The sequence below is a fragment of the Lissotriton helveticus genome, chromosome 4_1 (assembly GCF_964261635.1).
Source record: "Lissotriton helveticus chromosome 4_1, aLisHel1.1, whole genome shotgun sequence".
In the NCBI taxonomy this organism is placed as follows: Eukaryota; Metazoa; Chordata; class Amphibia; order Caudata; family Salamandridae; genus Lissotriton; species Lissotriton helveticus.
This window is the reverse complement of record NC_136063.1, coordinates 575589986-575613405: the sequence shown is the minus strand read 5'-3', so window position 1 is coordinate 575613405 and position 23420 is coordinate 575589986. Positions and strand designations below refer to the sequence as shown.

The window sequence follows — 23420 nt, the reverse complement described above, 5'->3', positions numbered from 1 at the left end:
CAAGGGAATTAGCTACTGTGACAGAGCCAGGTACATACAATTGTAAATGTATAGTTGAGTAATCTTAATTTCAATTTCCTATCCCTCTTTTCTTATTTACAGATACATGCCTTTAATCTAAATGTTTAGTTTATAAAGTCATTTTGTAGTTTCAGTTTCCCCACACAGATACCTAGAAGCTGAGTTCCACAGAGCTACTGCATGTTTGTCTTCCTCTCCCCCACTTGCCCCACTTGTGAGGCACATTTCCTTGAATCTGTATCTCAATGCCTATCACTCAGTGTCAAACGGACCAATTTCCAGTTCCTGATGAACATTTATATGTTCTCTTTCCTTTTATGTTGCGGTTACTCTATCTCTTACTACTGTTGACCAATACCAAGTTTCCCATGCATTACTTAAGCACCTTTGCCCCAGTCAGCTAGCCAGATGCTGAGCTTCTCTGGTGTGTTCCTGGAATGTCATCTGTACACTACCACATGCAATGCTTCTTTTTTTAACCAATTCCAAGTGGTCGCTAACTTGTGCTTTTCATCTGTTGATGAGAATTCCCTGATGCTCAGTTGTATAATCCTCTTTTTTTGCCCCCGTTGACGAATCACCATGAATCATTACAAAAAGGTGCTACTTTTTCACTTATTTGTGTATGGAAAGTTTTGGGTGGTCCGTCAAGCGGTGGCTGTCCCAAAAGGCAAAACAGTCATGCATTTTCCATAGACTTCTTTAAAAAGGCTACAGCAAAAACTGCTGAACGGAATAATACCAAATTTGGCAGGAAGCTAGATCTTGATCTGCAGGTTGTGCTTTTTGTGATTTGGTGTATAAACGTTCAGTCGTTTTTGAGAAATTTTGGTTAAAAAATTATTGTATTTGTGGACGGTTGGGTCCGCAATAGGCTCAAGAGATTCTCAGGGTGTCAGCCCAGGTGTGTGGGTTCCGGGTGTCAGCCCAGCAGAGTCCAGGGGTGTGAGTTTAGGGTTCCAGCCCAGCAGAGCTCAGGGCCAGAAGTGTGGGTTCAGGGTGTCAGCAAAGTCAAGGACCAGGAGTGTGGGGTCAGGGTGTCAGCCCAACATAGCTCAGGAGCGTGGTGAGCTCGGGGTGTCAGCCCAGCGATGGGGTTGCTAGCCAGCTCCACACGCGCACAGCCTGGGGAGGCCCGGGGTCCAGTGCCAGTGGGGGCACTGCCAGGCTGTCTGGACATTTAAATGCCTGCCAGCTGAGAGTGCTGCCCGCAGGCAGGGGGCCCGTGGCCCTCTTCCCCACTTTGAAAAGTTTTGGCCCTGGGGCGAGCTACCGATTTGCCAATTATATTTATTTTTGGCCTGATGGGGTGTCCCTCTGGGTCCCCCCCTTGGGGCCAGTGGGGTGTGGGTATCACTACCCTGCCCCCTTTTATTACTTCAATTTTTTTAACTTCAGGACAGGGGACTAAGTCTCAGAGTCCTGAAATGGCTGGCAGTAATATTTTTCTGATGTTACTGGCAGGCAATCAGAGCGCTTGCTCCTGCGGGAGTCTGAATACCACAGGAGCGAGATGGCCAGGGCAAATAAAGCTCCCTGAACCCACACTTCTGGCCCTGCATGCTGCTGGGCTGACAGTGATACCCTGAGCCCAAACTCCTGGGCTGGCACCCTGAACCCACACCCCTGGGCTCTGCTGGGCTGCCACACTGAACCCACAGCCTGACCTCTGCGGGGCTGGCACCCTGAGGCCACGCGCCTGGGCTCTGCTGATCCGAGCCCTCTGACTCTCACATCCCAGCCATAGCCCCTACCTGCTTCCCCTCGTATCCAACTGTCAGCACGCATAGAAGACAGGAAAAACTGCTCTACACACTTAACATGTGAGTCTGGATAGATTTGTGGGTAGGTGAAAAGAGGGGTAGCTGGAAACATGGACAGTGGATTGGATGAATGAATGAATGAAGGTAGATGCATTCATGCATTCGCGCAGCTGCACGCTGTTATTCACCAATACATGGCTAATTGGAAGATGATGTGCGAGAAATATCCATGTGTTCCTGGCAGCTTCTTGGGGTGTGACGACTAGTGCCTAGAGGCAGCTGGAGCGCTGCTGGGTTTACACCAACGGATAACTCGGTTGACTAAAAATGGGCTGGATTTCACCATCAGCAGGGGACAGAAACTGCGGACATGGAAAAGAATTGGATGAGTAACGTCAACTCAGCGCTTAAAGGTGATCTAAGGAGTTCAGTGCTACATGAAGGGCACTACGGGTCGCTGCCTTAAGGGCCGCTACTGCATGCCTCAAGAGAACCCCCAGGTTGTAACAGCTTCACAAAAGGTGCCATAATTAGATGAAAGGTAGCACACACATGGCAACATGTCATTTTGCTTACGGCACCAAATACAGCGGTGCTATACAAATAATCAATATTATCCTATTCGTATGGCAGAGGGCATCCTGGCACTACTTGATCTGATGGCATTCTTCGACGCTATACATCACCGCCTGGCCTCCATACAGGTTGGATGCTAGCTCAGTGGGCCTCCTACTGGTTGAAGCGATCATAGAGGCAATGAACAGCGGGGACTGGATGCTTTACTGGTGGCGGAAAAAAAGTCTTGTATTCTAGAACCTCTGGGATCAGACACCAGTACCCTTCTCACGATCGTATCCATCGGACCGATCCTCCTTACCCTTTTCAGCATCGCAATCGAGACAACCATGTCCTGAAGATGGTCCCAAATGATTAAGGACCGAAACATCGTTGACCCTACAGCGCAACTACAGGCGTGGCTCTATTGAAATTGTGAATTGTGCTGCAAAGTCACTATAACTATCTCACATACTGAGCCACTCACTGTATAATATTTTCACCTCGTTCACATTGCGCCATTCACGCCGTCGACCCTGCCACTTGTGTTGCCACAGACCACCTTTATATATTTTAGCACCAAGTCTATTTCCGGTTGTCATATGAATTTTTTCAATTTTGTGCTGCCCTAATTGTTTGAATATGACCTTGCCCTCTCTCAAATACCAAAATACAAGAATAAGTGCAATATCTACGTTATTTGAATAAGTGTCTCCTTCTTTCATGTTCGTGTAATGCTTCGTGCATACAAGAATAATTGTCTTACGAATATTACCTGTAGGGATATTATATTTTTTTACTGCTAACTATAACGGCCGGATTTCTCTGGTTTTGTATGAGTGAAATATCGAACTAACTATAACATCCCTGAAACCTGTGGTTTTTTCAGTGAATATATATATGCCACTGGAATCAGAAAAGGAACGGACACCTCTTGACTACGTGCGATTTCTTTATTTGTAAACCTGCCCAGCCTCCATGACACGTTTCAGCCACTAGAGGCCTTGATCACATGACATACCCATACTTCCCCACAATTTAAAGTGCCAGTGCAATAACAACGTAAAACAGACTGCCCGTTTGTTTCCTCGTCAGCCTTATCACTGTTACGTTTCAAGTTTACGGGTAATTAGATATAAAGTACTGTTTTTGCATGTGCAAATTTTCGCAGTGCAAAATTCAAATATAACAGATAAGCTCAATGTGCAATTCATGTAATTTCAAATTACTGTCTGTTTAATACATACCATCTATGCAATCTACACAACTTTGATAAGGACCATTATAATAATTTTATACTAACTGCAAAACTATTGGTATAAATACCTTGGCCCTATTTTTGTCATCCTGTGCAAGCATCGCAATACTATCAGTATAAATACCTAATATTCACAATTTTGACTAATTATGTGTAAAATACTTTAAACAATGAATAAGATGTGCAAATAACGCTCCTGAATGGTCTACTGCACCTATGCAAACTACGCCTAAGTTTACCTTGTTTATTCTACACCTGTCCTGTATCTTAAAAATTACTACGGTGATAAAATTTGCTGTTCCCAAAATCTGTTAAAATATTTTATTAAAACGTGCTAAGAACTACAACAAAAGATTGACTCCCTTTGTAGTGCTTGACTAACCCTATACATAAAGTGCATGACAGCGAAAAAACTCTTTTAAAATCAGCTTACCATAGGAGGCCTAAATCGGAACTCCCTGGTAGCTCTAAATGGGGAAACAAAGTGTGTAAGAAGAGCACTCAGCGAAGGAAATACCTAATATATATCCTATTAGGCCATATATACATCTATACCTTATACCTAAAAGCTAAAAATGTAGGAAATCTTTTTTCTTTTTTCAGATGGAGCTTTAACTAATCCTAGTTAAATGGGCCTATTCATAACCAAGTATGTAGATCCTCAGTTGTATTTATGTTATGTTATGTTAGGTTATGTTACAAGTTATGTGTACAGCGCACGTACACCCTGGGGTTTCATGGCGCTCCTGGAACCATACCACAATCAGAGGGATACTAAACGAACGCATTTGTAAACAACTTAGTTTTGAGCAGTTTCCTGAACGTGAGTAGATCTACACAGGAACGAATTACCAAAGGAAAAGCATTCCAAAGTCTGGGAGCTAAATACGCAAACTGTCGACCACCTTGGCGCTTCTGTTTGCAAGCAATCGTGTTCAGTAGCTGAAGGTGCATTGAACGCAAAGCACGAGGGGGAGTGTACCTGTTTAAAAGAGTATTGATAAAAATAGAACTCTTACTGTGCAACAACGACTTGATCGGGAGCAGGTGGAGTTTTTTTAACAATGGTCTGGCCGATTGCCATCTAGGCTGATGAAAGATGAGTCTGGCCGCCTGATTCTGGACCATCTGTAGCCTCTTGATGAGAACCAGGGGCAGCCCAAAGTAGATTGAATTTGCATAATCCAGGTGCGATAGTACCATGGCCAATGTCACCTGAACTAGCGCCTCATGAGTAAGCATGCGGCTAATTTTCCTTATCTTTCGGAGTTGCAGGAGGCACTTAGATACCACGGAACCTACTTGACTTTTTAATGATAGGTCATTATCTATAATGATCCCAAGGCTCTTTACTGATGTAGAGGGTACCGGTGAGGGACCAAGGTCCGTCGGCAAGTACTGTGGGCCCCAGAAAATCTTGCTTTTGCCTGTCAAAAGTAGCTCCGTCTTGCTAGGGTTGAGCTTTAAATGATTTTGATCCATCCATTGACGGATGAATAACATGGTGGTCTGGAAAACAGACACTGACCTAGGTGAGTTGTCAATCGTAAAGGTGAGCTGAAGGTCATCTGCGTAATTGAAGGTTGTTACATTCATATCCTCCCGTTTACTATTCAAAAGAAGGAGATATAGATTGAATAGATGGGGTGAAAGCGATGAACCTTGTGGGACCCCACATGATACAGATAACTTAGAGGCCGTGTAAGGGGCCAGACGTACAGATTGAGTACGGTCTTTGAGAAAAGAACTGATCCATTTTAAGGCCAGTCCCTGTATACCAGCCTGTCTGACACGGTCCACCAGAATGGTATTGTCGACCGTGTCAAACGCGGCTGATAGATCTAATAATACCAGGGCCTGGGGTATGTCTTCATCAGTCTTCTTATGTAAGTCATCCAATACTGCCAGTATCACAGATTCCGTTGAATGAGAAGGGCGGAAACCCGCCTGGTGAGCGTCTAAATAACCAGACTGTTCCACAAAATCAGACAAGCATTTTGCCACGTGTGCCTCCAGCACTTTTGCCAGGTAAGGGAGCAAGGAAATAGGGCGGTAATTGGATAGGTTGAGAGGATCGGCTCCAGGCTTTTTTAAAAGGGGATCCACAATTGCGTTTTTAAACACCTTAGGAACATATCCCTGAAGTAGAGACTCGTTGAGAAGGGTTATAGCAGCGGTTGGTAATGCAGTAAATATGTCCTTCAATACATAGGACGGACAACAGTCCAGGGGGGAGCCAGATTTCACTTTAGATAATAAGTCCAGGAATCCCTCATCACTAATGGCTGGAAAGGCCTCTAAGGTGAAGTGATTAGTAGATACATTAGCAGAGGACTCTTTGATATTTAGATTAGGAATGCTTGCTTTAATAGCGGCTATTTTATCCAAGAAAAAGTTATTTAGGGAATTGCAAAGGTCTTGAGTAGGCATGGGAGAGGGTAAGATTCTATCAGCATTAGCTAGTTCATTAACTATAGCAAAGATGTCCCTTGATTTATTGGATGAATTGAGAATTCTAGAAGAAAAATATGAGGCCTTAGCTATACTAATAGCTTTTTTATATTCCTTCTGTGCTAAGGAGTAGATCTGTTTGGATTCCCTGGAGTAGTGTTGTCGCTATCTACGTTCTGTTTGACAGGAGTGCGAGTTTCTGCTCTTTTAGTTCTATAGAGAACCATTTATGTTCCTCCGAGCGACGGGCCTGTTTTAGTTTTTTTTGTGGGACATGTAAGTTGCTAGCTGCCAATAACCAGCTTGAGATATTAGCATCTAGAGAGTCCAGATATAAGGTAGTTGATACTGGGAGATCAGTCAAGGTGTTAAGAAAGTATGTTTTATTTAGAGATCCCCATGCTCTAATCATACCTCCTTCAGCCAAAGGGATCTTATTATCTATGGCCATAATTACTGAAAACTGAAGTAATTAATGGTCTGACCATAAGCAGGGTAAAGTCGTAAGAGAAGATACAGTAATATTATTTGACCAAATCTGATCCAGAATGTGACCTTTGTTATAAGTAGCTGAGGTCACATGTTGAGAAAAATTCAGATTCATAAAAGATTCAGTAAGTTCAATGGAATAAGGCCCTTCTCGCAGGTCATTTGACCAATAATTTAGATCACCAAGCAGCTCGAATAATTAGTAGCAATATTGGCCATTTGCTCACACAACTGTACAGGAAAATGTGGCTGTGGAGACCTGTAAATCAGTACACATATTAATGGTCCTGATTTAGATTCTAATTTAATAACCAGATTGTCTACATCTGGTAGATCAAGAGGATCCATTGTCGCAAATGTATAATTATGTTGAATAATTACAGCGACTCCTCCTCCCGTCTTACCGGGACGGTCTACATGAAGTATATAATAGTCATTAGGCCATTCGGACTCTTGCTATCCAATTCCAAAATGTATTTGGTCTCAAGATGTCTAAGAATAGCCTCCCTATTACCTCCTCGTTTGAGTGGTGGAACGGGATCTATTACTTAGTATTTGAGTTTGTCCAGATCTTTATCATGGACCTCTCTGAAATGACGTGCCACAGGGTAATTCGGATCTTCATTAGTGTAGGAAGGTGGCTACCTGACTATGGTTACCCCAGATTTTTTGCCTGTGTTTAGCTGTTTTTTTGACTTAGTTGACCTGGTTCCCTGCTAATCAGGGCCCCAGGCCATCTGCTCTCTCTGTAAAATGGATTCCATGTACCCTAGGTACATACCACAATTGGAAATGGACTCCTTGTCAGCCCCTGTATAATGCACTATAGGTGCCCAGGGCATAGGGGCCACCAAGGCCTACCAGGGGCTGCAGCATATCTTTTGCCACCCCTGGCTGGTTCTTAAATTGACACAACTGGCTGATCACTCAGCTGGGGTAAGGTGGTGTAATCACCCCTTACTTAGATATAGTATACCTATATCTAAACCTATATCTGGACACATATAAACCTGTGAGCCACTCCTATGGAAGGCCTCATCAATCCTGGAGGCAGAGTGCGTGGTTTAATGTGAGATGGAGCTCTAGCATGAGCTGAGCCTGTCTGCAGCTGTCGGGAACAACTCCCTAAGCTGTTTCAGGATAATGCCATACCATATACTCTTAAGTGCCTTATAATCCTCGCGGTTATATAGCAACGTTGGTTTGGCTTTATCAAATCATGTCGTGTAAGGTGTCATACGATTTGGAATACTATCCCCTCGCCAGTTCTGGCGACGGGGATAGCATTCCACCCCTCTAGAGGGGTAAGACATGTTACTTTCCTTAAATGCGGTTAATTTCTAAAAGGACCTTAGATCCACAAAATGGATGCCTCTGCCACAGACAAGAGTCTGACCCCCTGAAGCTGACCGAAACTCAGCCAAATGGGGCCTGGACAAAGGGTTTCCTGTCGCAGGGGGGTGTTACCACCCTCCAGACAGGAGATAGTGGATTGTAGCAGAGAGGTTTGAAAGAAACAAGACACTGCCTGGGGCGCACAAGGCTGCCCCTTGCATAATCCGGCCAAACCGGTTCTGGGGCACTCCAGCCCTCGTGCCAGGGCGACCTGGATCAAAGGAAGGGGGTGTATCCACCCACTTCCTGGGTCCCACCCATAGGAGAGGACCTAGCAGGTAATCCAGCCCCCAAAATTAGTATAAAACTGGGAGCAGTGCCAATGCACTTGAGATTATCCTGAAGAAACATAAGAAACGAAATTCTGGACCCTTCGACATCCTACTCGACGTAGAAGCCCGAAGAATCTCCCTTGTGGTCAAGGAGTGACCACCCTGTGCAAACAGGCACCATCCAGCCATCGACGTCTGCTTTGTCGCAGTTCCCGCCGGAACTCGAGCGACAGAGATCGACGAGATCAAGCTTGCCTGCCTTCCAACAGCCCGATCCACAGTCCCTGCAGAGCTGAGACCCATGGAGGCGACCGGAAGCGTGGGGCACGCCGTCTTGAATTGACCACAAGACGCTGACCGTGCAGCCCACGAGTGACCCTCGAAGCTGTACACCGGGGTTTGAGAAGCCCCAACCCTGAGCCACTCTTGCACCGAAGTTCAGCCCTCCACACTCGACGAGTGCTGCGTGGGGCCCTTCTGCTCCATTTGGCTCAACGCGTTGGCCCGGTCACTTGCCAGCCGGCTAGTGGCCCCTGTACCGATGAACTTTGAAATTCGACCTGTGAATCTGGTTGCTCCAGATCTGCACCAGCTCCCCTGAAAAGGAGCCCCCACTCTGACCCTCCTGGTTCGAGTGAAAAGCAATCTCCCGGTTCCGCGTGGATTGCTCTTGCCAAGTGTTGTTTGCTCCAAACTTGAAGCCTACTGCGCCGACGGTGAGAGCCCTTGTGGAACAGATCGTGACCCGCTCCTGGACGTCGCAGATGCCCCAGAGCCCACGTGACAGCGGAGAGAAGCTCCTCGACGACCACCTGATTGCGCCCAACATTGCCTGGTTCCGTCCTGGTTCCACCCTGGTCACTGCTGAGTGACCCAGACTCTGTCCCCTCTGCTTTCAGGTACTTTTCGACTCGAGTCCACCCTTGGACTCCACCGGACACTTCTCTTTCACCCCGCCTGCAGCCCTTTCAGCTCCAAGCACCAAGAGCCTGCGTGACGAAACCCGACTCAACTTCGACCCTGTGCACCCGCTTCCTGTGGGTGAGGTAACTTTGCTCCGCCGGTGTTCCCACACTGGTACACATCTCTAGGGTCTGTGTCTTAAGTTTTGTTCCTCTAGGTTCAGCGGAAGTGTCCTTAAACTTTAACTTTACAACTTTTACGCACCATTGGTTAACATTGGTGCATGCGTGCGCTTTCCGCACTGCTCCCGAATCCCGTGGGCCTCTCCCGACATCAGCATTGCTTGTCCCGACTGCTCCCAGCGATTCCCTAGGCCCTAGGCCTAACCACTGTTCGATTGGTATCTCTTATACCACTTGTTTAGTATATGGTTTGAGTGGCCACCCGCCCTCATCCATAATTGTGCAACTTTGTATGTTTAAACTGTGCTTTTGATTTAACGCTTGTGCCCCGTTATTCATAAAGAATACTGGGGATTGTTTTTAGTAATAAATACATATATTTTTATAATATATACTTGTGTGGTGTCCTTTCATTTGATATTACAGGATTGTATGTGGTAAAACAGCTCGCTTAACACGACCTCTTAAGTTAAGCCTTTAGGCTGCTTAGTCCATGCTACCCCTAGGATAGCTTGTCTAACAAGGTTGACTTACAACCTGACACCATAAGGGATTGTTTGGTCTGATAATAGGTGGTTCCAGAATTGGAAACATCACCCATCAGGCCAACTTCTCACATTGGTGAGCAGCGGTGCGGATTTGAGCTTGCTGTTGTTTTACCATTGCAATCTTTTTATCAAATTGAAAGATCACATCAAGTACCTCTAGGTACATATAAATCAAAAGCTTAGCATATTAAGTTCTACTGAACTTAGTAGTTGTAGATTAAAGGGATTAGCACACCCTGACTACAACTCACTAGCAAGGTACAGTAGGAAAACACTTAGTTTAGGTAAGTGCACCACTTACACCTCACTAGCAGTCATGTCTGACACAGGAAAAGCCTCAGGGTCTGCTCCTGTGACAGTTGACCTTACCAAGGCAACTTCCAGCTATGACAAGTTAACCCGAAAGGACTTGATTGCCTTGTGCATATCAAGAGGGTTAAAAAGGGGCAGAAGTCCCACCTGTCCTATCCTGATAGCCATTCTAGAGCAGGATGACTTAGAGAAGGGAAATGAAGCTCCCTTAGAATCAGGAGATGGAGTGAACCCCCCTGTAACTGATACCCCTCCAGAGGAAGGAGAAGAGGAGGAAGAAGAGGAGGAGGAGGACTCAGATGTAGAGGACCCAGAAGATCAGGATCAGAGGGGTAGCCAGGTCCTAGTTGCCAGGCTTAACCAGGCCAACTTAGACCTACTGGGAAATGGAGAGGGCCAGCACCTCCCCAGATCCCACCATATCATTCTCCCAGGCAACAGAAGAGTGAGATCTCCCTTAGGGGACTCTCATATTTCTAGTGCCTCAAGAGAATCTCAGAGAGGTATGACTGCCTCTCAGAAGATAGAGCATAGGGCCAGAATGAGGGCTGTCAAACTCCAAATAGAGAGGGAGGAGGTAGCCTTGGCTCAAGCTAGACTTGCCTTGGCAAGAGAGCAGAAATTGTGTGGCTTAGATGCCACTGGTGGCAGCAATATTCCTAAAGAGAAACCCAGGTCCTATGATAGTAGAAACCTGACAAAGATTGTGCCCCCCTACAAGGAAGGGGATGACATCCACAAGTGGATAACTGCTCTTGATAGAGCCTGCATGGTACAGCAGGTTCCTGAGGAACAGTGGGCAGCAATCTTATGGTACTCCTTTTCAGAGAAAGGGAGAGATAAGCTCCTCACTGTCAGACATGAGGATGCAAACAATTACAAAGTCCTGAAGAGTGGTCTGATAGATGGGTTTGGCTTAACCACTGAACAGTACAGGTTGAAGTTCAGAGACACCCAGAAGACACAGACTCAGGACTGGACTGATTTTGTTGATTGTGCAACTAAGGCTCTGGAGGGTTGGCTACATGGCAGCAAAGTACATGACTTTACAGGATTGTATAATTTGATTATGAGGGAGCAGATCCTAAGTAATTGTCAGAACCAGCTCTTACACCAGCACCTGGTGGACTCTGATCTGACCTCTCCCCAAGAATTGGGAAAGAAGGCAGACAAGTGGGTCAGAACCAGGATTAGGCCTAAGAATCAGGACAGTAACCAGAAGAAGGAGTCTACCAAGCCTCAAGATAAGGGTGGGGATAAAAATAAAGAAAAGACTTCCCCAGGGCCCCAAAACTCCAAGGATGGGGGTGGGTCCCAAGACACTTCTTCAACAGAGAAAAAGCCCTATTGCCATGTCTGTAAGCAGGTTGGGCATTACAAAACAGACAACTGTTGTCCCAAGAATGGCAATAAAGAGAATATACCTCCAAAGCCAGCTCCAACACCTCCTGTTACTGTCAGCAGTAATCCCCCAGGAAGTGGGAGCACACCCAGGAATATGGGTGGGTTTACTTTTGGAGCTCAGGTGGACCCTGGCCTATCCAGGTCCCCATCACCAAATGATCTTGTTTACGAGACTGGCATGGGGTTTGCCAACTTCTCTGATTGCCCAAATACTTTGAGCAAATATAGACAAGAAACCATCATCAATGGTTTGAAAGTTGAAGCTTTTAGAGACACAGGGGCTAGCATCACCATGGTGGCTGATGGTATAGTCCCCTCTAAACAACTTTTACCTGGTGCCACATACCAGGTGACAAACATTGATGGCATCAAAACAAATCATCCCATGGCAGTAGTAAGTCTCAGCTGGGAAGGTGTCATTGGCCCAAAGGGAGTGGCAGTGTCATCAAACTTACCTGTAGACTGCCTACTTGGTAATGATTTGGAAATCTCAGCCTGGGCTGAGGTTGAACAGGAAGCCCATTCTAGAATGGTAAATTCCAATGGAAAGGTTAGTGAGGCTGTAATGGCTACAGCCCCAATTCAAGATGTCCCTCCTGAAAAGGTTGGTAGGGCTGAGAAACTCTCTGCCCCATCTTTAGTAAAAGCTCTTCCTGAACAGAATAGCAAAGCTGTTATGATAACAGCAGAAACCAAAACTGAGTCTCCTCCTGAAAAGGTTGGTGGGGCTGTGATGGCCACAGCCCAAACTCAAACTGATGTGTGTGTTGTGAAGCCTGAAATGATGGATAACTCCACACAAACTGAGAGCATGGAGGAGGAAGAGAAATCTCCCCCTCACCAGACTTTAGGACAGGATCAGCCTCCTCAGGGAACTGATCTTACCCCTGATGAAGGAACTGCCCCAGAGGTGGTTGGGCCTAGCCTGACAGAACCTCTGATGTCAGTGGACCCTTCTCAGGTGGGACCCAGTCTGGAGCAGGTAACCTGCCCCTCTCTACCTTGCCTTAGCCAGCCCAGGGCTGCAGAGGACAAGAAGGACAGTGAGACCCAGAGGGCCCCCTGTCAAATAAAGCACCCCCATCAACAGATTAGGGGCACCAAAACTAGTAGCCCTAGTGAGGTGAAAACTTTAAAAACTCCTGAGGGAGCCCCCTTAAAAACAGTTAGGGACCTCCCACAGATGGATTCTGTTGGGCACAGCCAAACCTGGGACCCAAAGGGCCCAAACCTGAACTGTCCCTCCAGCAAGCCAAACAGAGGGACCCAGCCTCCAGCTTTAGGTAGCCAGAGGTTGACCCTGAGAGCACAGTGCAACTCAGTTAAAGAAAGAAAGCCACACATGGTGGAAGATAATTGGAGGAAGCTAAGCCCTAAATTAGTAGAGCCTCACTTCAATACTCCATATCCAAACCAGCCTTTAACTTTGCATAAACACACCCAAGGTAGTGATTCCCTATGGTGGAGACCCTCTAATACCCCAAGGGTGAGGGACTGCTTAGTGGACCATGAGACAGGGGGTACCCATGCTAGTGCAGGTACTTCCTTATATGGCCACTCAGGCAATATAGGCTTACCTGGCCAAGGATAGCCTTATCTCCTTTCGTTTGGGGGGGGGGGTTGTGTAGGAAGGTGGCTACCTGACTATGGTTACCCCAGATTTTTTGCCTGTGTTTAGCTGTTTTTTTGACTTAGTTGACCTGGTTCCCTGCTAATCAGGGCCCCAGGCCATCTGCTCTCTCTGTAAAATGGATTCCATGTACCCTAGGTACATACCACAATTGGAAATGGACTCCGTGTCAGCCCCTGTATAATGCACTATAGGTGCCCAGGGCATAGGGGCCACCAAGGCCTACCAGGGGCTGCAGCATATCTTTTGCCACCCCTGGCTGGTTCTTAAATTGACACAACTGGCTGATCACTCAGCTGGGGTAAGGTGGTGTAATCACCCCTTACTTAGATATAGTATACCTATATCTAAACCTATATCTGGACACATATAAACCTGTGAGCCACTCCTATGGAAGGCCTCATCAATCCTGGAGGCAGAGTGCGTGGTTTAATGTGAGATGGAGCTCTAGCATGAGCTGAGCCTGTCTGCAGCTGTCGGGAACAACTCCCTAAGCTGTTTCAGGATAATGCCATACCATATACTCTTAAGTGCCTTATAATCCTCGCGGTTATATAGCAACGTTGGTTTGGCTTTATCAAAACATGTCGTGTAAGGTGTCATACGATTTGGAATACTATCCCCTCGCCAGTTCTGGCAACAGGGATAGCATTCCACCCCTCTAGAGGGGTAAGACATGTTACTTTACTTAAATGCGGTTAATTTCTAAAAGGACCTTAGATCCACAAAATGGATGCTTCTGCCACAGACAAGAGTCTGACCCCCTGAAGCTGACCGAAACTCAGCCAAATGGGGCCTGGACAAAGGGTTTCCTGTCGCAGGGGGGTGTTACCACCCTCCAGACAGGAGATAGTGGATTGTAGCAGAGAGGTTTGAAAGAAACCAGACACTGCCTGGGGCACACAAGGCTGCCCCTTGCATAATCCGGCCAAACCGGTTCTGGGGCACTCCAGCCCTCGTGCCAGGGCGGCCTGGATCAAAGGAAGGGGGTGTATCCACCCACTTCCTGGGTCCCACCCATAGGAGGGGACCTAGCAGGTAATCCAGCCCCCAAAATTAGTATAAGACTGGGAGCAGTGCCAATGCACTTGAGATTATCCTGAAGAAACATAAGAAACGAAATTCTGGACCCTTCGACATCCTACTCGACGTAGAAGCCCGAAGAATCTACCTTGTGGTCAAGGAGTGACCACCCTGTGCAAACAGGCACCATCCAGCCATCGACGTCTGCTTTGTCGCAGTTCCCGCCGGAACTCGAGCGACAGAGATCGACGAGATCAAGCTTGCCTGCCTTCCAACAGCCCGATCCACAGTCCCTGCAGAGCTGAGACCCGTGGAGGCGACCGGAAGCGTGGGGCACGCCGTCTTGAATTGACCACGAGACGCTGACCGTGCAGCCCACGAGTGACCCTCGAAGCTGTACACCGGGGTTTGAGAAGCCCCAACCCTGAGCCACTCTTGCACCGAAGTTCAGCCCTCCACACTCGACGAGTGCTGCGTGGGGCCCTTCTGCTCCATTTGGCTCAACGCGTTGGCCCGGTCACTTGCCAGCCGGCTAGTGGCCCCTGTACCGACGAACTTTGAAATTCGACCTGTGAATCTGGTTGCTCCAGATCTGCACCAGCTCCCCTGAAAAGGAGCCCCCACTCTGACCCTCCTGGTTCGAGTGAAAAGCAATCTCCTGGTTCCACGTGGATTGCTCTTGCCAAGTGTTGTTTGCTCCAAACTTGAAGCCGACTGCGCCGACGGTGAGAGCCCTCGTGGGACAGATCGTGACCCACTCCTGGACGTCGCAGATGCCCCAGAGCCCACGTGACAGCGGAGAGAAGCTCCTCGACGACCACCTGATTGCGCCCGACATTGCCTGGTTCCGTCCTGGTTCCACCCTGGTCACTGCTGAGTGACCCAGACTCTGTCCCCTCTGCTTTCAGGTACTTTTCGACTCGAGTCCACCCTTGGACTCCACCGGACACTTCTCTTTCACCCTGCCTACAGCCCTTTCAGCTCCAAGCACCAAGAGCCTGCGTGACGAAACCCGACTCAACTTCGACCCTGTGCACCCGCTTCCTGTGGGTGAGGTAACTTTGCTCCGCCGTTGTTCCCACACTGGTACACATCTCTAGGGTCTGTGTCTTAAGTTTTGTTCCTCTAGGTTCAGCGGAAGTGTCCTTAAACTTTAACTTTACAACTTTTACGCACCATTGGTTAACATTGGTGCATGCGTGCGCTTTCCGCACTGCTCCCGAATACCGTGGGCCTCTCCCGACATCAGCATTGCTTGTCCCGACTGCTCCCAGCGATTCCCTAGGCCCTAGGCCTAACCACTGTTCGATTGGTATCTCTTATACCACTTGTTTAGTATATGGTTTGAGTGGCCACCCGCCCTCATCCATAATTGTGCAACTTTGTATGTTTAAACTGTGATTTGATTTAACGCTTGTGCCCCTTTATTCATAAAGAATACTGGGGATTGTTTTTAGTAATAAATACATATATTTTTATAATATATACTTGTGTGGTGTCCTTTCATTTGATATTACAGGATTGTATGTGGTAAAACAGCTCGCTTAACACGACCTCTTAAGTTAAGCCTTTAGGCTGCTTAGTCCATGCTACCCCTAGGATAGCTGGACCAGGGTCAGCGGACTCGATAATTCTCTCGCCTCGGTGCCCACTCTGATCAGCGATCACACTCGGCAACTCTGGGCACTAGCTTGCCTCATCTTCACTAACGGCCCCACCAGACCGCCGGGGATGCCTGGTCTCACCCTGGAGATACCCATTAAGGGACCATCTCTCAGGGAAGCCAGGAAGGGTTTCGCAGCGGTCGAAGCGCGGAGGTACCCCTTCGGGAGTGATTCCAGCGCTATATAAGCACACAATTAATTAATTAATTAATTAAGAAGGTTGACTTACAACCTGACACCATAAGGGATTGTTTGGTCTGATAATAGGTGGTTCCAGAATTGGAAACATCACCCATCAGGCCAACTTCTCACAATTAGTGATGGCCCTTATGTGCTGGAGCACTCTCTTGTGGACTTGCAGTTTTGTACTGCCAACATACCGTAGTCCACAAGCCCACTCCAGCACATAAACTGCAAATTCCGATTTACAGGTTAGCCACTTTTCAATAATGTAGGGTTTATCCTTGAAAGGTGACATAAAGGAGGTTTTATTTCTTCCATACTTGCAAGCTCTACAATTGGAACAATTGAAAAAACCCTCCCGCTGGCAAGCCAGTTACTGGCAATTTCACTCTCAGGGCTGTTTTTAACCACTAAGTCTCTGGTGCTGGCGGCCCTTCTGTAAGTGACCGTAGGAGTGCGTGACACACACACATATATATATATATATATAGAATTAGCATTTACAAAACCTTGAAAATTCACTGAAAAAACCATAGGTTATAGACCATATATAGTTAGGAATTAGCATTTACAAAACCTTATTTTACTCACACAAAACCATTGAAATTCGCATATATAGTTAGTTGCACTAACTATATATCGCGCACCCGCAATCCACTGCTGATCATGTCACATATTACATCATTCATGACATGGTCAGTGACATCACTGATGCCATCACTGATGACATCTCAAATGACATCACTGATGACATCACTGATGACATCACTGATGGAATCTCAAATGACATCACTGATGACATCACTGATGGAATCTCAAATGACATCACTGATGACATCACTGATGACATCACTGATGACATCTCAAATGACATCACTGATGACATCTCATTTGACATTACTGATCCCATCACTGATGACATCATTCATGTGATAATACGATGAACCTCTGCAGACTCTAATATAACCTTAGATACACTCAGTGTAAACAGACACTCACAGACTGTCACTCATCCATGGAGTTACTCACACACCTAGTCAGTCATGCAAAGAATCAATCACACCTCCATTTCCTCAACTATACAGTTATACACACCTTACTTATTCAAACATATACTAACACATATTTACTCTCTTATACAATCCCTGATACAAGTTCACAATGATCCATACAGCCACTCACACATTCACTGGCTCTTATGCACAGTTATTTATATATGTCAACTCTCACATGTACTGTGTTTTACATATGTACTTACTTTGACATGTAGCACTGAGATATCCATTCACTCACCAATACACTCATGCACACAGTCAACCACCCATACAGCTGTTTCCACATGCACTTTTGAACCCATACATCTAGTGAATCAACTGCTCACACATCTATGCACAGAGTCATACACCTCCCAGCCACCCACACACACACTCAGTCTCCCATACAAATACTTGGGCAACCAATCAATAACCCATATAGTTACTCATATAGCTACTGATCAACACATGCAGCAGTTTACAGAACAACAGACATAATGATGCACAAATTAAGACAGTTTAGTCACTAACCCATGCACTCAGTGAGACACATTTAATCACTCACTCATACAGTCAGTCATGCACCTACTAAATCCTTCATCCAGACACTTATACATCCACTCATTCTTCAATATGTAAGACATATTTTAACTTTACAGAAACATACAGTCACTGGATGTTGTCATCAGTGATGTCATCAGTGATGTCATTTGAGATGTCATCAGTGATGTCATCAGTGATGTCACTGACCATGTCATGAATGATGTAATATGTGACATGATCAGCAGTGGATTGCGGGTGCGCGATATATAGTTAGTGCAACTAACTATATATGCGAATTTCAATGGTTTTATGTGAGTAAAATAAGGTTTTGTAAATGCTAATTCCTAACTATATATGGTCTATAACCTATGGTTTTTTCAGTGAATTTTCAAGGTTTTGTAAATGCTAATTCCTAACTATATATGGTCTATAACCTACGGTTTTTTCAGTGAATTTCAATGGTTTTTAAATAGAAAATATCAAAAGCTGTAAAATGTATTCTTCTTTTAAAGGAAAAATATATTTTATATGTATTTAATATAATTTTTTTATGTATATAAATTTTTTGAGGGAACGAATTTATCAACTATCATGCTGAAGAAGAGTGTGGGGGAAAAAACCCAAAGAGGAGGACTAAGAGGAAAGAACAATCAGTTCAAAAATACAATTGCTTTAAAGCATGAAGTGCTTTTCCACACAATTACATTTAAATAACCCATATTAGAACATACAAAATATCTACAGAGGAGACGGTGTACATTGAATTTTAGACTCTTCATTGGTACCTACATGTTGGTACTTACATCACCCACACAACACAACAGCTCTATTCAGAGCTACCCTACCTCAAAGCACTCTAAAATATTATTTTAATATTTCCCTTGGTTTTCCCCTTGTTACGCTTTACATATATGGGCCTCCTCAGCCACCCTCAGAAAACCTAGGGGGTCAGGATATGTCTCCCGTGCCCCCTTATACCCATTCCCAACATTGTTTATCCTCCATCTTGTGACTAAATTCGTCCGAAACACAAGATGGCGGACTCCCGTTACGCTACCGGTGAGCTACCCGGTTCGCGTACCGGGTAGCGCTTCCACCGCGAAAAAGCAAAATTTTGTAAAAATTTTTTTTGCCCCACGGGGCCCTTTAATAGCCCCCACATCAATCCTAGGGGGTCAGGAGGGGTCTACTTTGCCCCCTTTCATTCATTTCCCCCTTCGTTTATTTCCACCTCTTGTCTCTCGATCCTACCGAGAGACAAGATGGCGGCCGCTCCGGACTGTTTAGAATGTTGACAGTCACCGGAGAGCCAATCCGCTTCTCCTCGCGAAGTTCCGTTACGCGTCTGGTACGCGAACCAGGGCGCTAACCGGGACGCTGTCACAGATATATATATTTTTTTGAACGTTAATTTCTCAAAATCCACTGGAGCACATATCTTGAGACCTAGCAAAGGCACATCGGGCAAACAGTCTCTACAATTTTGCCAAGTTTCATAGAAATCCATTCAGCCGTTCGAGCTAAAAGTGAGTCCAACCGCCCTATGGAAAACTCAATGTTAAAAACACGTTTTGGGACCCCCCTTTTTTCTCGGCCCCCGCTTGACGAAACCCCCCCAAACATTCAGGGGACGCTCAGAAACAAAATGTGCCATTGTCCTGTAAATTTCAGCCAATTCCGTCGATCAACACCAAAGTTATTCAACATAGAATTTTCAGAAATCCCTATTCAAAAAATCCTAACTATATATACCTACTGGCGACTGCCAGTAGGTAATATATATATATATATATATATATATATATATATATATATATATATATATATATATATATATATATATATATATATATATATATATATATATATATATACATTTATAGTATTATAATATTTATTCACAGGGCTCTTAGCTCAATTGTGAATAAACAGATGATCTCTGCCTTCCTTCACTTCATTTAGTACCTCTATTTCTCTTGTTTAATCCATATCAGCCCATCACATAATGCCCACATCATCTGTGCTTAGTTACCCCAGCCTCTTGCTAATGTTTATTTACTTTGTCCCTGTTTTCAGATGTACGTTTGCATTGTAGTGTAATGCTGGTTTTACCTGGGTCACAATAATCATTTTTGACAAACATTTTAGCGCTCCAAAAAGTCATGCTTAGATTGTTGTCTCTAAAAACTGCACATATTAATTGTAGGTTTTCTCATACAGGCAAATTGAATCCTATGGTGTACATCCAGCACACAATAACAACAATGGCGGCACCATCAGGACACTCTTTAGGCCAACAGGATGGCCATGGCCTGCGGTATCTGCTGAAAGAGGAGGATTTAGAAACACAAGACGTCTATCAGAAGTTGCTATGCAAGCTTCAAACTGTACTGCGAGAAGTGGAAGCATGTGTCTCACAGATAGATGAGTAAGTATGTGAAATATCAAATGCAATGCAGCATTTTGCTTTCAAATCTCTTTGGGAAATTAGGATTTGATAACTTGAAGACTCAGTAAGGAATTTGTGACCTTCCACCTCTATGTTGTCTGTTCAACGTTTGTCAACTTCACTAATGAGGACAAGTTAACACACATTTCAGAGATTCTCTACAAGTCTATGTAAAACCTACATCTACATTTAGAATCCAAATTACTTGGATTGCTCTTGATTGCTTCTCTGATAGCAAGTTTGTTTCATCATAATGAGTGGCAATTTTACTTCATACAAGAGTGACTGAATTTATTTAGCTAATTACCATATTGGGAAAATATAGTCCTAAGGTACTAAGAAAACAGATTGATTAAAGCCACTTCTTTTGTGCTATCATATAGAGGGATGCTGGGTAAAGGCAAGTGACCTTAAGCTTGCACAATCTACAGTTATTTTACAATATAGAGGTAAAGTAAAAGCTGCATTGAGATTTACGCAACTAAGTCACTCACCTCTCCAATCTCTTTTACTTTGACTCACTCACTCTCTCTCATTTGTTTTACTCATTTTGCTCACTGTACTCCGATTACTCTCTTTGAATTTCGGTCTCATTCACTGTGTGCAGCGTTCACAAACCTCTATCTCTTTTAACGTGATTGCTCGTATCATTAGTCTTTCCAATTTTATTTTCAATGCCTTTCACTGCTTTTCATTTTCCAAGTTCACAATGCTGCCTGCACACTTATGGGTTGCTTATGCATTGTTTAATTAGTCCTCCCTTCACAAAAAAGTTTCTTTGGGCGCATCCTTTGTCAACAGAACTTTTTTTTTTAATTGCCAAAACATTCTAATATTGACTAGTTTACATCTATCTGTTGGTTCACCGATCTTCAGACAAATGTATGTATTAAAATGTGTGACAAATAAACCATTATCACTGCACACAAGGAGCACACATATTGTTTTGACTGGCCCTTGTTAATAGTGAGTACTTCCCTCCATCATTCAGCACCATAGCATTAGGTATCAAAAGTAACATAAATTCCCTCACTGAATGCGTCTCCTAGTAGGGTTAAGCCCTACCTCATTTGATGACATTCATTGCTTAGCAGAGAGTTGTGGAATGTTATTAGCTCCCTAATTATCATAGAAGTTATAAAAATAAATTATCTTTGCCATTGAGTCATCATGTATGATTAAATACTGTAAGTGCCATAAACCTTTTCCTTATCTCTACCTCTCATCAGCTTTTGCTTTATTATACAGCTTGTTTGTATGCTCTCCTCCAGAGAGTTATCTACTTGCAAAATAAAATAATTGTTTTGCCGTCAAGAGGTCTAGACAATGAAGCCAAATAACCAATTAAAACAATTAGTACGTGGGTCTCAGCATTAGGAAACCATTTTAATGACCCAAAATATTGCTGGATTGATTAGATGCCATGAAAGTGATGTTAACATTCTGGAGTTTGAAAGTTCTAGTATAAAGTCCAATGTTATTATATGCCATTTTAATTCTAGAATGGGCAATAATAAACCTTTAGCTTTCTTGGTGTCACTTTTAGGATAAATATGTGTGTGTACGTACATCTGCATATTTACTGCCATTAAAAAACATAAAACATTTATTTGGACCAATGAAATGTTTTTTTGAGAGTCAACATGATTGGGAGATTTTGACATCAAGCGACCAGACGAGTACACCTTTAAGCAGATCATCTGTTATTATGTACCGTTGTGACTTATAAACCAAAATACATCTCAGATTGTTCATCATGAATCCTGCTTAAACCAAAGTTTCTTTTCGTCCTCTAACATAGCATTACTTACCTGATCTAGCAATGTTGAAGGTGCTATGGTTCGTATGAATCATGGATCAACAAAAAACAATGCCTTGCTTTGGAGTTTAATGTTTGTCTTCAGTGTACTCTACAGAGCAAGAAAGAATTTCTGCTGTGGAATTTGGTTTCACATATTTTCAAAACTGTAATTGTAATTGAATTTACATAGCGCTTACCAGCCCTGACGAGGCATTGAAGTGCTTTACAAAAGCAAAATCTTTGCACCCAGTGTAGCTTTCTGACCGTCATCACTTGTGCAGATGCCAGAAATATTTTAAAGGTAAATGAACATCATTGAAGTAATATCTGAACATGCTGATTTTATGGCCATTTGTTCCGTGTCCGAAATTGAAAAGTTTATTTTGGCTGGAGATAACTTTCTAAAATAGCAGGCCCCTACATTGAAGTTAACCTTATATGTACCAAATTGATGCAAGATTGCCTTAAGGGAATGTTTGAATCATCTGTCTTTATGAAAATTATTGTCCTGGATTAGGGTGAATAAGCACCTAAACATTTTTCATTAAATACACAAAAGCATTTCCTGGTTCATCAGATCTAATGAAAACTGTTACATTTTATAACAGAGATAATGGCAGAAGAGTTCTGCATTATGTCTCTATAAACGTTAACAATGATTCATAAACTCGAGATTTACCTAACTGAAAGAAGAAACAACGACTTTAACACGTCACCCACCTTTCCTGTATCTATGGTCATAGACTGAGGTGATAAATGTAATCCTAAATATTTCTCAGCAGATCACTAACAGAATATCATGTGGACAGAATATTGTGTATAAATATCGAGAAGATGAGTGCAAATAGGTAAGTATAGATTGTTAACTCCACACATTTGTACCTTGAAGCTATATATAGATATATATAGCTTCAAGGTACATGTGTGTGGAGGTATAATAGAACTTTGCTTACCTATAGAAACTTACATTCACGATATTTTTATCCTCGATATTCTTGACATGATATTTTGTTGCACGATATTTTTGGGTCCGATATTATGTGTAATCAAACACCAGCGGATACATAGAGCATGCGCTTCTTCAATATAGCACACTGGTGTGTCGCAACTGATCTGAAGTTATAAAAATGTACTGTTCATACTCGGAGTCCAAACCAGAATAACACAGCACATTGTTAGCTCAGACTTCTACATATACATCAGTGAATTCTCACAACATTTCATTTATAGCAAACTGAACAACTCCTGGAATATTGACTAGACGGAGGATATTTAACTGGCACTTGAAGAGTACCAGTTTGTCCCAAAAGTGTTTTTTATTTGCCTACTCTTTTATACATATCAGTGGTTGGGCTTACTGTACATTATTTTTGTTCAGGTAACCACTTCCTCTACCTAAAAAAGAGATGCTTATGTTACGGCTGAAGAAGATACCATCTGCTTGATAGGCTACGCAAGCTCTCAGCTCCCCACTGTTAATGCCACAAAAAACGATTGGTAACGCCATATGAAATTTAGAATGACTAATTAATTATGCTTC

At 44.1% G+C, this 23420-nt stretch overlaps 1 protein-coding gene across 1 annotated transcript in view; it reads left to right on the top strand.

Moving 5' to 3' along the window:
* PREX2 (phosphatidylinositol-3,4,5-trisphosphate dependent Rac exchange factor 2) overlaps nt 1–23420 on the top strand; it is a 1276790-nt gene that overhangs the window by 782264 nt on the left and 471106 nt on the right. Inside the window, exon 26 of the mRNA XM_078687188.1 lies at nt 19851–20058. Within this exon, the coding sequence (XP_078543314.1) occupies nt 19851–20058 (208 nt within the window). The remainder of the gene's footprint in view (nt 1–19850; nt 20059–23420) is intronic.